The sequence below is a fragment of the Hemitrygon akajei genome, chromosome 19 (genome assembly GCF_048418815.1).
Source record: "Hemitrygon akajei chromosome 19, sHemAka1.3, whole genome shotgun sequence".
Classification (NCBI taxonomy): Eukaryota; Metazoa; Chordata; class Chondrichthyes; order Myliobatiformes; family Dasyatidae; genus Hemitrygon; species Hemitrygon akajei.
In genome coordinates, this window is record NC_133142.1 from 15173689 (window position 1) to 15189248 (window position 15560).

General features: G+C 39.7%; 1 protein-coding gene across 1 annotated transcript in view; it reads left to right on the forward strand.

Moving 5' to 3' along the window:
• The first annotated feature begins 395 nt into the window (after window positions 1–395).
• Window positions 396–15560, forward strand: part of syn2b (synapsin IIb) — a 365015-nt gene continuing 349850 nt past the window's right edge. Inside the window, exon 1 of the mRNA XM_073072112.1 lies at window positions 396–1199. Within this exon, the coding sequence (XP_072928213.1) occupies window positions 904–1199 (296 nt within the window). The 5' untranslated portion in view covers window positions 396–903. The remainder of the gene's footprint in view (window positions 1200–15560) is intronic.

Below are 15560 nucleotides of genomic sequence, written 5' to 3' on the forward strand. Positions count from 1 at the left end.
AAAAAAAGTGAAAGTGCAGTTCTTGAAGAAAAATAGTTATTTGTTTCGTTCTTGCTTGGAAAAACTCAAATATATAAAACTCTGCCTTGTACTTTAAAGGATTGAGGACGGGGACTGAAATAATAATCACTGAAGAATATGACAGATCTGCTACTCAGTTGGTATGTGGTTGATTGATTGCCATATAGTTGCAGTAATGCGAGGGCATCAGACGAAAATTGTCATACGATGAAATATCAGTATTTACAATTTTACTGTGGTTATGAGCAAGATTAGAAAATGAAAGCCAAATACCTTACATGTTCAGAAACTGCAGCCCAGTACATATGTTTACATCAATGATTGGACGGATATAAATAGAGCACGAGGTAAAACATCTGCCTGCCTAATAATCATTAGAAATGCAGGGAGAATGTATGCTCGTCAGTCAGTGGTTCCTTCCAGCTGAAAAGTCAATGAAATATAGGAAGGGAAAACCTACACTGGCGGTATAGGCAGCGTCCCACCTATCGCGGCTGACTTCTAGGGGGATTCACTGGCCGCCATGTGACAGCTCCCTGCCGCCTATGACATTCAAGAGCACGGCACCAGGAGAGGTAGTTTGCAACTGCCTGCCGCTCGGGCAGTGGGGTTGTGTCGGCGCACGGAGGTAGAGGAGGGTAGGGCTGAACAGAGGTGACTACAGTCTTGCAGTAGCTCGGGAGACGTCAGCATATGTGCAGTTCTGATGCTCTAGATGAGCTCTCATTAGAGACAGGCGTTTAAAGACATCGCACACGGGAGCTTGTTCGGTGTACGGAGCTGCCGGACTTCTAAAACTACCCGCTCCGCCGACCTGCCCGCCACCTGAATTTCTTACCCTCCCGTTCTTGTTTGGGTCGCACCCCTCCGGAATCCGCACAGATGATGAACTTTCTGCGCCGAAGGCTTTCCGACAGCAGCTTCATCGCCAACCTGCCGAACGGATACATGACTGACCTGCAGCGGCCGGAGCCCCCGCAGCCCCCGCCGCCCGTGTCCCCGGCCCCCGAGAGGAGGCAGGCGAGCCAGTCCGCGGGAAGCAGTTTCTTCAGTTCCATCTCCAACGCCGTCAAGCAGACCACGGCGGCCGCTGCGGCCGGCTTAACGGAGCAAACGTCCGCGGGAGCTGCCAAGAAAGCCAAGATTCTCCTCATCATTGACGAGCCTCACACCGACTGGTAGGTGATCCCGGGTCTGTTCCTGCGGGCAACACCGCACAACTGCTCACCCTGTGGTGGCGGCGGCTTCCCCGGTCGCCGGCGGGGGCAAAGTCACTCAGTACGCCGTTATCTTTCCACGCGAAATATCATCCCAATTAAAAACATAAATACACGAGTGTATTTAAATTGGGCTAACTCGTGCTCCATTCCGTATTCAGACACTTGTAGCAAATAAAAGCGATCGATTTAATATTCTCATTAAATGCATTTTTATTTCCTTTCATCTTGGCAATCGGATACGGTTTAATTTCGTTCTTTGATGATCTAAAGGCGTTTATTGACTGCTTTCCTTCTTAACACTAATTACCATGGGCTATTCAACGGGCTGGGGCGGGGATTGTACCCTGGTCTAACTCCCCGACCTTCCACTCTGCACTGCAGAACAGCAAGACTTTGCTTTCCATACCTTGGGCTTCGCCTCATCTGCAAGACAAGCTGTCTCAATATACAAAAACCCTGAGATCAATACATTTATTATTTTCCCCTGAGACGACATCCTAGACAGCTGCTTCATTGATATGTGACGGCACCTGTTCACCATATTTTGCACGTCTATGAGCAGAGAATTATATCACTTCATCTCTCAATGGTGTTCCACCCCAAGGTCAACAGTTCTCATTTCAGTGTACAGTACAGGAATCTTGTCAAGAAAGATCAACATGTAATCTGAAGACTTTTCCTTCAGAATCTGATCTGAAACGCATTACTATCATTGCAACTCAAGATTGCTATAAACACCTGTTTATTTGTGTAAAAGCAAACATATTTTAGAACAATATCTGTGGTTACATTTTTTTCTTAGATTGAGAGGTTAAATAAGCTTCCACGTATCTACTCACTAGTTTGGGGCATTAGCCTCAAGAATATTTGTGATAAAGGAAATCAAGTTGCCTTTGGTGAGACAATCCCTTTCATGGTGTAAGTCGGCTCTTGCTCCTGTGCATTATTTTAACTGTTTTTCTGCTCTGCTGATCTCTGCCCGGAGGTCTCGAAGTTGCCTTTATAGTGTTTGAGTCAAGCTGGTTACCATGAGATGTCTTGGTCTGTAGTGAATTATGGGTAAATGGCACCTGCACAGATGCTGTGCGGCCCCCTTCCTTCCATTACATCAGTAACAAACAACTGAACAGATTTTAGAGGCAAGTTAATAAGACATCTGTGGTAGGGGAAAAAAAGGTGTCATGAATGCTCAAAGTACATTATCACATTTTTTTTCCCTGAAGATTTCACATTTATTTATTCTTGGAATAGCAAATTAATGTCAAACAATTTTAAAATTAGTCCTGATGAAGGGGCTTGGCCTGAAACGTTGACTGCTTACACTTTTTATCTCCCCCCCCCCCACCCCCCATAGATGCTGCCTGGCCTGCTGAGTTCCTCCAGCATTTTGTGTGTGTATTCCTTTGATTTCCGGCATCTGTAGATTTTCTCTTCTTCATAAAATTAGCATAGGTAGTATAGAGATAAAATTGTCAGGACACTTATTTCTAAAAGCGATTCGTTTTCAAAGATTCAGTTAAATGAAATGATACGTTTATTTTATTGGTGTGGCATTGGAATATTCATTTTCGAAAGAGTGTTCCATGGTTAAAGCAAAAAGAAAAAAACTGGCTTTCTCAAAGCATTAGACATTAAGGGATGTGCTCAGTTTCTTTGGGACACAATCATGATTGATTTTTTTTTTTACCTGTCTTAGAATTTTAATCAGCTGACTGAACTTTCAGTGGATCTTTGGGAATTTTTGTTTTTGCATCTCTGGTGCCTAAAGATCAATATGTTGTTGCTGTTTCTTTTATTCTTGGATATTAATCTGCATGCAGCCCTGTCTTGTCTATAATGTGTGTTATATATTCATTCTTTACGTCTGCACTTAATGTTCTGGCATCAAATGAACTAGGACGTATTATGGAGTATATCAGGATTCTCCGGCTATTAACTTGCAATCCATCCAGACATCCTGTTATACCGAGATTTAAAATGAGGTATTGGATATGAATTTTTAACATCAGAGAATGGTAACATGGGACCATATGTACACAATTATAACAGCGTGCTGCAAGAACATTACCATGGCTCTGAAATGGTTGTTAATCATAGTAAACATAATGCATGTTACAGTCCTGCTCACTGCACCACAGAAGTGTAGAATTTTTCAACTTGTAAATCCTGACTCCCTCAGTTACAAAACACAAGTCATTCTAATTAGAACCCATTAAATAAGATATCAACTGTCTTTTTAAAAAAAAAAATATTTTTCTGAACCAAAATATAACAAAATATGTTTAAAAAGGTCAAATTGTACACCAGTGGTAGTTACAATGATATTTTGAATGATCACTTATGTCCACATTTAACTTTTGGTTTATAAATTCTAATTTATGCAATAATTATGGAAATGTATTTCTCTTGAGTTTTTTGCGCTTCTTCCAGACGACACAATGAATAGCTCTGTTAGATAATTTAAGAATGCTGAAGTTCTTTTTCCCCTTTGGACATCCCAAAGAAGTACGATAATTGAAGTTGAGCAATTCTGTCTTTATTTGTTATCACCATGTTATGAAGCCTCTTGTGAAATAAAATGTGTTTCATCCCTAGATGATTATGCCAAGCATGCTAGCAACTGGCAGTGGTAACTCCTTTTGACTGTACTGGCATTGAATTATGTCCGTTGTGACATTTTAGGCCATGCAATATGATTGACTGTGGTTGACTTTATAGCCAATATTCTTGGAATGTGAGTAATATTTGGAAGGCTGGCATTTTCTTCCCCATACCTCATTGTCTTTAAGAAGATGACACTGGGACCTCTGCTGAATGGAATGTAGTACACTTAGTAAGGGTAATTGCATCAGGTAGTTGAGTCAAGAGTGCTCCACACCAAAGAGGGGTGATTGAGAGGCAAGTGTTGAGGTGATGGAGGACACAGCCTTGTGAATTGCTGCTAAAGAAACAATATTTCCTATTATAGATGGTATGCATTGTAATCATGGTCCTCTGCTGGTGAGAAAAATGGGTGTTTTAAAGCAGATTCACCGTTAGTTGAGCAGAATAGGTTTGTCTGCATGGTGTCAAATCCCCTGAGTGTTATAGAGCTGAAGCAGATCAGGTAGATAAGTATTCCACCATATTTTGTCTGTACCGTGCAGGTGGTTGAAAGACTTGAGAGTAAAAGTATAGGAGAATTCCCAAGTCCTTGAATAACTTTACATGGTATTGCAGAACACCCAATTTCTTACCACCATTTTTTAGCCTTGTTTTTTTTAAGTTGATTTGGGAACGATCGGGCTCTTTTTGGTTGCTGGTCATTACTTGTATCACATGATTATTAATTGCCTCTTGGTCCACTTGTGGACATCTTCATATATTCTTTAGGCATGGTTCTGAGAAGTACTGAATCAGCAATGCATTGATGTTATTTGATCTTGCACTCGAGGGAATCACTAATGATATAGCTAAAAGTTGAGACTGCTGAGACTGTTGAGCTCCTAAAGTGATGGCTTACTGTTAAAAAGTCTTGAACGAGATGCTTTCAAAAATCACAAACGTCTTTCCTTCTGACCAAATGAAGATCATTCCTCCTAAATCCCACAGGATTCTGTTTTATTGACTCTTCTATACTACACCCAGCCAAATGGTTTTTCACATACAATAGAGATTAATTGAGCATAACTGAATTGTAGTAAGGTTTTGACATAACTCTCAGAATCCAAATAAACAATGCCAAGCTGGTTAGAGGTTACTATGGGTAGGTTGATAGGATGTTATTTGGCGAGAAGGCATTTGCCCTGTGTTATGTAGAGACGTATAGAGACAGAGAAATACAGTGCAGGAACAGGCCCTTCAGCCAGTATAGTCCATGCTGAACCATTTAAACTGCCTACTCCCATTGACCTGTACCGAGACCCTAGCTCTCCATATCCCTACCACCCATGTATCTATCCAAACTTCTCCTAAACATTGAAATCGAGCTCACATGCACCACTTGCACTGGCGGTCCATTCCACACTCTCTCACGACCTTCTGAGTGAAGAAGATTCCCCTCCTGTTTCCCCTTAAACTTTTCACCTTTTGCCCTTAACCTATGACCTCTAGTTGCAGTCCCACCCAACCTCAGTGGAAAAAGCCTGCTTGCATTGACCCTATCTATACTCCTTGTAATTTTGTCTACCTTTATCAAATCTTCTTTCAATTTGTCAATGTTCTGAGATAGTAGGAACAAGTCCTAACCTATTCAATCTTTCATTTCATTTTCATTTTTAATCTTTTATTGATTTAAAAATATATAAGACAAATACAAATCAGAGGAGAGGTTATATCAAATACATATTCCAATAGAAGTACAAACAACAAAAAAGGAGTGTACACCATCAAAATCATAGATATATCCTTCAGACCTGACAATGTCCGTGTAAATTTGCTCTGTACTCCTTCAACCTTACCTCTTTCCTGTAGGTCAGTGACTGAAACTGCACACCATACTCCAAATTAGGCCTGACTAACATCTTGTACAATTTCAACATGACATCCCATCTCCTGTACTCATACTTGGATTCAGGAAGGCCAATGTGCTAACAGCTTTCTGTACGACCCTGTCTACCTGTGACAGCACTTTCAATGTATGCCTAGATTCTTTTCTATTTTTCAGTGCCCTACTGTTCACTGTGTGAGACCTAATCTCATTGGTCCAATGAAGTGCAACGCCTCACACTTGTCTGCATTAAATTCCATCTGTCATTTTTCAGCCTATTTTTCTGACTCGTCACATCCTGCTGCAAGCCACGATCATCTTCCTCGCTCTCCACTACACCCTCAATCTCGGCATCATTCGCAAATTTGCTAATCCAGTTAACCACATTCACATCCAGATGATTGATATAGATGACAACCAACAACAGACCCAGCACCGACCCTTGCGGCACTCCACAAGTCACAGGTCTCCAGTCAGAGAGGCAACTATATATGAATTACCACTCTCCAGCTTCTCCCACAAAGCCCATGTCTAATTTACTATCTCGCCTCGAATGCTGAGTCCTGAACCTTCTTGATCAACCTCCCATATCCTGGACAATTTTGCACTTTGTCAGGTGGATGCCAGTGATTTTATGTTTTTTTTAAAAAAAATAATGAGAAAGCCACACGGTCCCTTGTAAGACTAGTTGACCTGGCTACAACAGGCCTCCATTTCTTGCTTAATATTCAAGCCCTAGATTTCCTTGTAATCTTAAAAATCCATCTTCTTGAGCCTGGGGTGTGTTTAATGACTTGGCATCCTCAGTCCCTTGTAGTAGAGGATTCCAAACAACTCAATTTTATTTTTAGAGAGGTAATTGTCCTCTGTCGCGACCATTTTGAGGTTCTGTCCACGGATGTCAGACTGCCAGTCTGCAAGATAAACAGCTTCTCAGCAACTACTGTGCCAAGCCCTCTGACTGTTTTGTATGTTTCAGTAAATTCATCTTTAATTCTTGTTAATTTAAGTTCCATTCCCCCTGTACTCTACCCACAGTATAACTTCCTCACATCAGATATTAAACTAATGGATTGACAATGCATTAACTCCAATGCAAATGCAGCCTACTTTTGATCTGGACCAAAACTTCCAATGAGAACTTATCAGAAATTGTAAATAGCACTCCAAACATTGTTTCACCAAAAGCCTGCAAAACATCTGTAATTTATTATTACACCCTTTTTAAAAAAAAAATAACGATAAATATATTATTTGCTTTCCCCTTTGTGACATCTGTTTGCTTTCTGTGGCTCATTCACCAATTCAACACGATCACTCTGGGCTCCAATATGTACTGGTTTATCACCATCGGTGTCAATGCAGCCCAGGCCATCTCGGATTAAGCCCTCACAACCATCGAGCACATTTAAGTGAAACACTGTCAACAGAAAGCAGCATCCATCATCCAGATGTGCTCCCTTCTGGCTGCTGCCATTAAGAAGGTAATACAGGAGCCTCGGGACTCACACCACCAGGTTCAGGAACAGTTACTACCCTCAACCACTTGAATCGAAGGGAATAATTTCACTCAACTTCACCTTCCCCCATTATTGAAACATTCCTATAACCAATGGATTCACTTTCAAGGACTCTTCATCTCATGTTCTCTATTTATTGTTTATTATTATTTCATTTTTCTATTTGAAGTTTGTTGTCATCTGCACCCTGAATGTCCTAGTTGAGCAGTCTTTCATTGATCCTGTTATAGTTATTATTCTATAGGTTTCTTGAGTATGCCCATAGAAAATGAATCTCAGGGTTGTATATGGTGGCAGATATGTAATTTGATAATAAATTTACTTTGAATTCTTTCTATGCTGTCTTGTTTCACACCTGTAGAATGCATTTGTCATGCATCACATCACCATTCGATTTGTACCACGTTTCCTGGTTTACGTTAATGGCCTTCCGTACTCTTCATCGAACCTGTGTTGTTTCTCTAGTTTGATGCTGATAGATATGTGACGAGGTGGGATTTTGCAGGGATAGTGGTGGAAAGGTCCACGATGGCTAAAAATCCTACCAGAATGGTCCACAGAAACACCAGTTCTCAGGTTTGAGATGCTAGATCTGTCCTTAATGCACTGTTTGTAATGCTATGCAACCCAGTGAACTGCATCTGCAAAGTGATTTTAGAAAAGGTCCCCACAAAAACTGTGTGGAGTCACTCCTGACCAACAACATGGTCGAGCACGTCAGAAGAAGGCAAGTTTATGAGGATGAAATGCTACCTCACAGCCAGTTCACTTGTCACCCATCACAGAGGGTAAGTCTGTCAGCGACAGTACTGTGCAAAAGTCCTGGGCACATACAGTATTTACAACTAGGATACCTGAGACTTTTGCTCAGTACTGTATTCGTCAATATGGCGCGGAGAGCAAGTTTGTAAATCCAGTGGGAGCAAAGGATGTTGGGTTTGCTGAGGGTGGAGCGCCACGTGAGGGGTGTGGGGCAGGTGGCAGAGAAGGGGTGCCGGGGTGGGGGATGGTGTGGCTGCAGACACATTAGCCCCGAGGCACCAGGCAAGATCATTTGATCCTAAACAATTGGTTTATTGATCATTACACAATGTCTCTCTAGAGCTTCCAGCTCTCTCCCCTCTCCCTTCCCCTCTCCCAATCATGATTCCCCTCTCCCACTCGGTCCACAATAGAGATCCATATCAGAATCAGGTTTATCTTCACTTGCGTATCATAAAATTTGTTTATTTTTGCAGCAGTACAGTGCAATGTATAAAATTACTATAGTACTGTGCAACATCTTGGACATCCTAGCTATATATGTGACTAAGACTTTGTACAGCACTGTATATATATATTTAAAACACGTATAAATAGTTCAATAGTTATACTGCCTGGATTCCCCTGCTGGCAATGAAATATTTTTAAGAGATTATTTTAAGAGGAGAGGTTGGTGGTAAGCTTCCTCACTAATATTCATGAAGGTGCCAGGAGATCTCATCATGTGTTGTGCCGAAGTTGGGGACCTCCTACCCCACCCTGCCCCGGATCACTCCCACCTGACCCTGTAGCACTAGACCTTCAATTCTGCGAGGCCTGCCATGATTGTTAGATTGATGTGGTTTTGCAAGTAATGCAGTGGCAGACCGAATGTTGAATGGTATTGGTGCAGTCCCCCAGATGCTCATGCAGAGGGTTCAACAGGTTCAGCCCACCTTCTACACATTATATATTGTTCATTTTTTCTACATCTAAGAAACAGGTACTCACATAGCCATCCTGCAGAACCCTATGTGGATTCTATGATATAACCCAATAACTGGTATGTTGCAAAGCAATAGATTATCTGTATTTATTTAACCAACAGTCATTCAGTGTCTAGCTCTTAATTCATGCACCTTATCAAATAACTAACAAAATAATATTCACACTTTTAATGTAATATTCCATGAATTAATTGAAATGACATTGGTTTTAGCCCTTTCTTGAGGTGTGTAGAAAATTTTGCTACCAAGCCTGCCCTGGCTTTCGATTAGATCATGTCCAGACTGCACCTGCTTCAGCCTCCTTTATCTCCTGCAAGTTCTTGGATGTGCTGCCGCCTCCACCTTCACCCGTCTTTGCCCACATTCCAGGTTTGGATCCGTCCAGTCAATTTTCCTTCTGTGCCTCACTACCATGACAGCTCTCTTCAGTCACAACTAATAAAGGCAATCAGTCTCCCCACCACCTTTCTGGTCAGTCTGCAGGCTAATGCACACCCCCATCAATATGTCTTCCTTCATATTCAGCTGCATCTGCTGAATTCCAGTCCTAATCTGTAATGATTTCAGATATGCTCCTGGCCTAAATGTCTCCTAAAGATTTATTTTATGCACTTTCACTGATGGACTATCACTCAACAAAAGCACTTTCAGTTCCACATAACCTAGAATTCTATGATTCTTCAAATATTTATCTATCTGCGCCATGAATATAACTGATGATCTGGCCTCCACCGCCTTCTGAAGCAGAGAATTCTAGACACTCTCTACTCTTTCAGAGGACAGATCTCTCTGCATCGGTTTTAAATGATCAGCCCCCTACCTTGTTGCTTTGTTCCCTTTGCATGACTCTCCTATTTAGCCCCCATTTTGTCGGGGCAACCCTTTCATCTCAGGAATTGGTTTGCTCAATCTCCTTTGGAGCATCTCCAGTGCTACCACAGTGGATTTCAGTTCATTGGGACAATGCATTTTGGTCCAGTTAGCTGAAGTTTAGACCGTAAGACATAGGAGCAGAATTAGGCCTTTTAGCTCATTGAGTCCCCTCACCCATTCAGTCAAGGCTAATCCTTCCAACCCCTTTCCCTGGCCTTCTCTCCATACCCTTTGATGTCATGTCCAATCAAGAACCTATCAATCTCTGCCTTAAACCTGGCCTCCGTGGCTGCCCGTGGTGACAAATTCCACAAATTCACCACTCTAAAGGGGCTAAAGAAATTTCTCTGCATCTGTTTTAAGTGGATGTTCCTCTACCCTGAGGCTGTGCCCTCTTGTCCTAGACTCCCTCTCCATGGGAAACATCCTTTCCACATCTACTCTGTCAAGGCCTTTCAACATTCGAAAGGTTTTAATTAGATTCCCCCTCATCCTCCTAAATTCCAACGAATACGGACCCAGAGCCATCAAACATTCCTTGTATGATAACCCTTTCATTCCTGGAACCATCCTTGTGAACAGCCTCAGGACCCTCTCCAATGCCAGCACAGCTTTTGTTTGAGGAGCCCAAAACTGTTCACAAACTATTTACAGTATAGGAAATAATTTGCTATTTGGTTAAACGGTAGCTTGCCTTTTTTAAACTATTATATATTTAAATGAAACACAGAACAAATTAGAACACTAATATTACTACAGTACTACAAAACTGTTTTATACAGTCATAGAAAACCACAGCACAGAAACAGGCCCTTTGGTCCATCTAGTCTGTGCCAAACCCAACAGTTATTGATGGAGGAATTTGTACAGTGTACACTGTAGTGTTCTTTTGACTGTAAACAAACAGAATCAGTGCAGATATCTAGTGCAGTTAATGGACTACCTTCATTGCCTTCCTGCATGAAGTAGTGTCAAAAATCACTGCTTTTTAATTCAGCGTCAGTCAGCCCAAATGAATAACATAACACAAGCGTAGACACCTGATGCTATTTTTTTTAAGAACTGTTCATTCTGAGCACAGTGTGTCATGTCTAACGGCCACACAAGTGCACACAATCAATGCTAGTTAGCAACTGTTTGGCAACTGTCTCCTAAGCAGCATAGTGTCCCAAATAAGCAAAATCCTGCTTATTTGCTCAGTTTTTGTTCTTTAAAAGTTGTCCCAGATAACTGGCTGTCCCAATTAGCCAGAATCCAGTGTCTATCATAGACATTGTACAGTATTGTAGGGGTGGCCTCACCAACACCCTGTATAAGTGTAACAAATTGTCCCTGCTCTTAAACTCCAACCATTTGCAATAAAGGTCATTTGTCTTCTTAGCTGCTTGTTGGACCTGCCTGTTGGCTTTTGTGGACTACAACACCTAGACCCCACTGAAATTCACTCATTTTTATTGTCTGTTCATTTAGATAATAGTCCACCATTTAGTTCATCTTACCAAAGACCATGACTTTCCACTTCCCCACAAAAATACTCTTTTTGCCAGGTTTTTACCCAATTGCTCAACTTATCTATCCCACATTGTAAAGTTACAATTGGAATCAAGTTTAATATCACTGGCAAGTGCCCTGAAATTTGTTAACTTAGTGGCAGAAGTGCAATGAAAAACATAAAAAATGTATTGCTGTAAGTATATTTATGAATATTAACTTAAATTTAAAAATAGTAGTGCAAAAACAGAACTAATAAAAAGTGAGGTCGTGTTCATGGGTTCAATGTCCATTTAGAAATCAGATGGCAAAGGTGAAGAAGCTGTTCCTGAATCGTTGAGTGTGTGTCTTCAGGCTCGTATACTTCCCGCCTGGTGGTAACAATGAGAAGAGGGCATGTTCTGGGTGATGGGGGTCCTTAATGATGGACACTGCTTTTTTTGAGACACTGCTCTTTGTCCTGGATACTACAGAGGCTAGTACCCAAAATGGAGCTGACTAATTTTACAACTTTCTGTAGCTTTTTCCCATCCTGTGCAGTAGACCCCTCCCACATACCAGACAGTGATGCAGCCTGTTAGAATGCTCTCCACAGTACATCCGCAGAAGTTTGAGTGCTTTAAGTGACAAATCAAATCTCCTCGAACTCCTAATGAAATGTAGCCGCTGTCTTGCTTTCTTTATAGTTACATCGATATGTTCTCATCAGAACAGTCCTTTCCTAAATAAAATGATTTAAATGGTTTGAATCTTAGCTTAAAATCTTTCATACTCATTCTGTGTTATTGTCAGACTTGGAAATATTAAATTTCATCCCCTTTTTCAGGTCATTGATATAAATAAAGGGTCAACAACTTAGAATTAAGAATTATTACAAAGCAAATCAACTTAGATTTATTGCATCTTTTTTTGATAAAGATAAGCTGGCATGGATTAGAATAGAACTAGATAAAATAGGAGAAAAAACACCAGAAGATTTAATATATATATGGAAATCTAAATGGATATGGGAAAAGAAAGAATCTCTTATATTAAAACATTTGATTGATCTATGGAATAAAATAAATGTTGATGATGAGATAAGGAAATCTTTATTAGCAAAGATATCTTTAACTCAAAATAAACTTATTCCTTTTACAATAGATAATCAACTTTTATACAACTGGTTTCAAAAAGGGATTAGATATATAGGAGATTGTTTTGAAGGAGGTATATTAATGTCATTTGATCAATTAAAGAATAAATACAAAATATCAAACAACACTCTTTTTTGTTATTTCCAATTAAGGGCTTATTTAAGAGATAAATTGGGTCAAACAATGTTATTGTCGAAACCTAATGAAATAGAAACTTTAATTCAAAAAGGAAAAATTAAAAAATTTATTTCTTGTATGTATAGTTTGATTCAAAAACAGGCAATTAAACAAGGAATTCATAAGTGAAGACAAAAATGGGAAACTGACTTGAATACTAAAATTGAAGAAACAAGTTGGTCAAGACTATGTCTTGATAGTATGACAAATACAACAAATGTCCGGTTAAGATTAGTGCAATATAATTTTTTACATCAATTATATATTACACCACAAAAAATAAATAAATTAAACCCAAATTTATCTGATCAATGTTTCTGATGTAATCAAGAAATTGGTACTTTTTTACATTCTACTTGGTCTTGTTCTAAAATTCAACCTTTTTGGACAAATTTAAGAGTTTTACTGGAACAAATTATTGGAACACAACTTCCACATAACCCAATATTATTTTTATTAGGTGATATTGAAGGGATAAAACCGAAACCCAAATTGAATAAATATCAGAAAGAATTCATTAAAATTGCATTGGCAGTATCCAAAAAGGCTATTGCAGTTACTTGGAAATCGGATTCATACTTAAGTATAGATCGTTGGAAGAACGAAATTTTCAGCTGTATTCCACGAAAAAATTACTTATAATTTGAGATAAATATGAAACACTTCTAAAAATCTGGCACCCTTATTTACAAAAGACAGTATTTAAATATATAGGTGCTCCGAAGATAAAATTATTGGTTATTTGGGGAAAGAAATAAATATATATACTAAAGCTATTATGAACTCCATGGAGCATGTGGGGATCTTCCGATATCCAGGCATTCTTTCTTTCTTTCTTCTCTTTCTTTTTCTTTCTTTCTATAGGGATATGTCGGGGGGGGGGGGGAAGGGTTGATAATTTTTTCTCTCTTTCTGTAATCATTTGAAAATTTAATAAAAATAAAATTTAAAAAAGAACATTGAAATTGAGCTCACATGCATTACTTGTGCTGGCAGCTTATTTCATGCTCTCACACCCCTGAGTGGAAAAAGTTTCCCCTTGTGTTCCCCTTAAATTTCTCACCTTTCTCACTTAACCCATGACCTCTGGTTGTAGTCCCACCCAACCTCAGTAGGAAGGAATAAAGCCTCCTTACATTTGCCCTATATATACTCTTCATAATTTTGTATCAAATCTCCTCTCAATCTTCTATGTTCCAAGGAATCTTTCAATCTTGGCATGTAACTCAGGTCATACAGACCCAGCAATATCCTTGTAAATTTCCATGTATTTTTTCAACCTTATTTACATCTTTCCTGTAGGTAGGTGACCAATACTGTACACAATACTCCAAATTACAATACACCAACATCTTGTCCATCCTCAGCATAACATCTCATCTCCTGCACTCAAATAATTTGAACAAATTTGTCAAATATGATTTACTTTTCATGACATCATATTGACCTGGTTTGATTACGTTCCAATTCCCTAAATCATTAGTTAATTGTAGTGGGGTGATTCCTTGCTGTTCCACACCTGGTTCTGTGCTTGTTTGAATCCCGGGAGGCACCGCTGTCAGAGCATTGGCAGTGGATTGTTTTAATGCCTGCATGTATTGTTGCTGGTTAAATAGTAGCTGACAACAATCCAGAGTCCTTGTATTTTAAATTATAACTGAAGTACTCTAAAACTGATTTTTTTATTACCGATTTTCAGTGCCTACTCAATGAGAGATATTGATTAAGGGTCTCCTACTTCACGAAGTCAATGAAGTCGAGAAAAACTGCAGAACCACCACAGCAACAAATCATGAAAACCAGAGAAAAGTATGAACGCTGAAACTTGAAATGAAAACAAACAAAAATTGATGGAAAATTTCAGCAGGTCAGCCAGCATATGTGGGGGTGGGGGGGGGGGGGAAGCAGTCAGCATTTTTGGTCTGAAATCTTCATATTTAAAGCAAACCTAAGCAGATTATAGGATGACATCAATTTGTTTTAATGCACCCTGTGTGGAGAGGTGAGAGCTAGGACTGTCCTTTCTGGAAAGACTTCAGTACTGAAAGCCTGCAGTGGCTCAGCGCAATCATATTCTTCCCAGTCAATAATTTTTGAAACAATTTTGAGCCAAGTGCAAGCAGTTTAGAATTGCTGCTTTGAAATGCCTTGATTTTTAAAATATTTATACAGCACATTATATTTGTTTCTGCTATAAGATAAAGCTACAATTTTGTACTCTGAATTGTGGAAATAATCAAAAGCTTCTCAGTCCTGCTATAAATTATTTGTTTTTTGGGGAATAATGGTACACACTATGTCTCAGTGTGGAGGATTAAATGAGAGTTGCTCTAGAACTCAAGTATAACACAATTCTTAGGAACTAAAATGGGTTGACTAGTACACATTGATATAGGCCATGAATATTTCGGTCTTCTGGTCAAGATGGCGCCTGTACAATGTAGAGGCGCAGAGCTATCAAACACTCCTCATATGTTAACCTTTTTATTCCTGAAATCATTCTCATGAATCTCCTCTGGAGCATTTCCAATTCCATCACATCCTTTCTAATGTAAAGGGCCCAAAACTTTTCACAGTATTAAGGGTAAATCCAAGCCCAAGTACTAGCTGCAAAATATACAAAATATACTTTGTGAACAGTGTTGGAGTGATTTTTGATAGCATGACCTAACCAGTAAGATCAGATGAGAACTCTGACAGACTGACAGGTCCATCGCTTATTTGTTTTGCATAAGGGTTTTGGAGTTGGGCTGGAATATCTGCTGGTGAGGATCCTCCAACAAGTGTGAACGTGATCATCTATTAACAGCAATGTCTCAGCTGCTGTAAGCTATCAAGACACTCTCTCTCTTGCAATTTCTAAATCATTCCTTCCTGTGATGGTTGGAAGTGGTGGATCTCAAAGT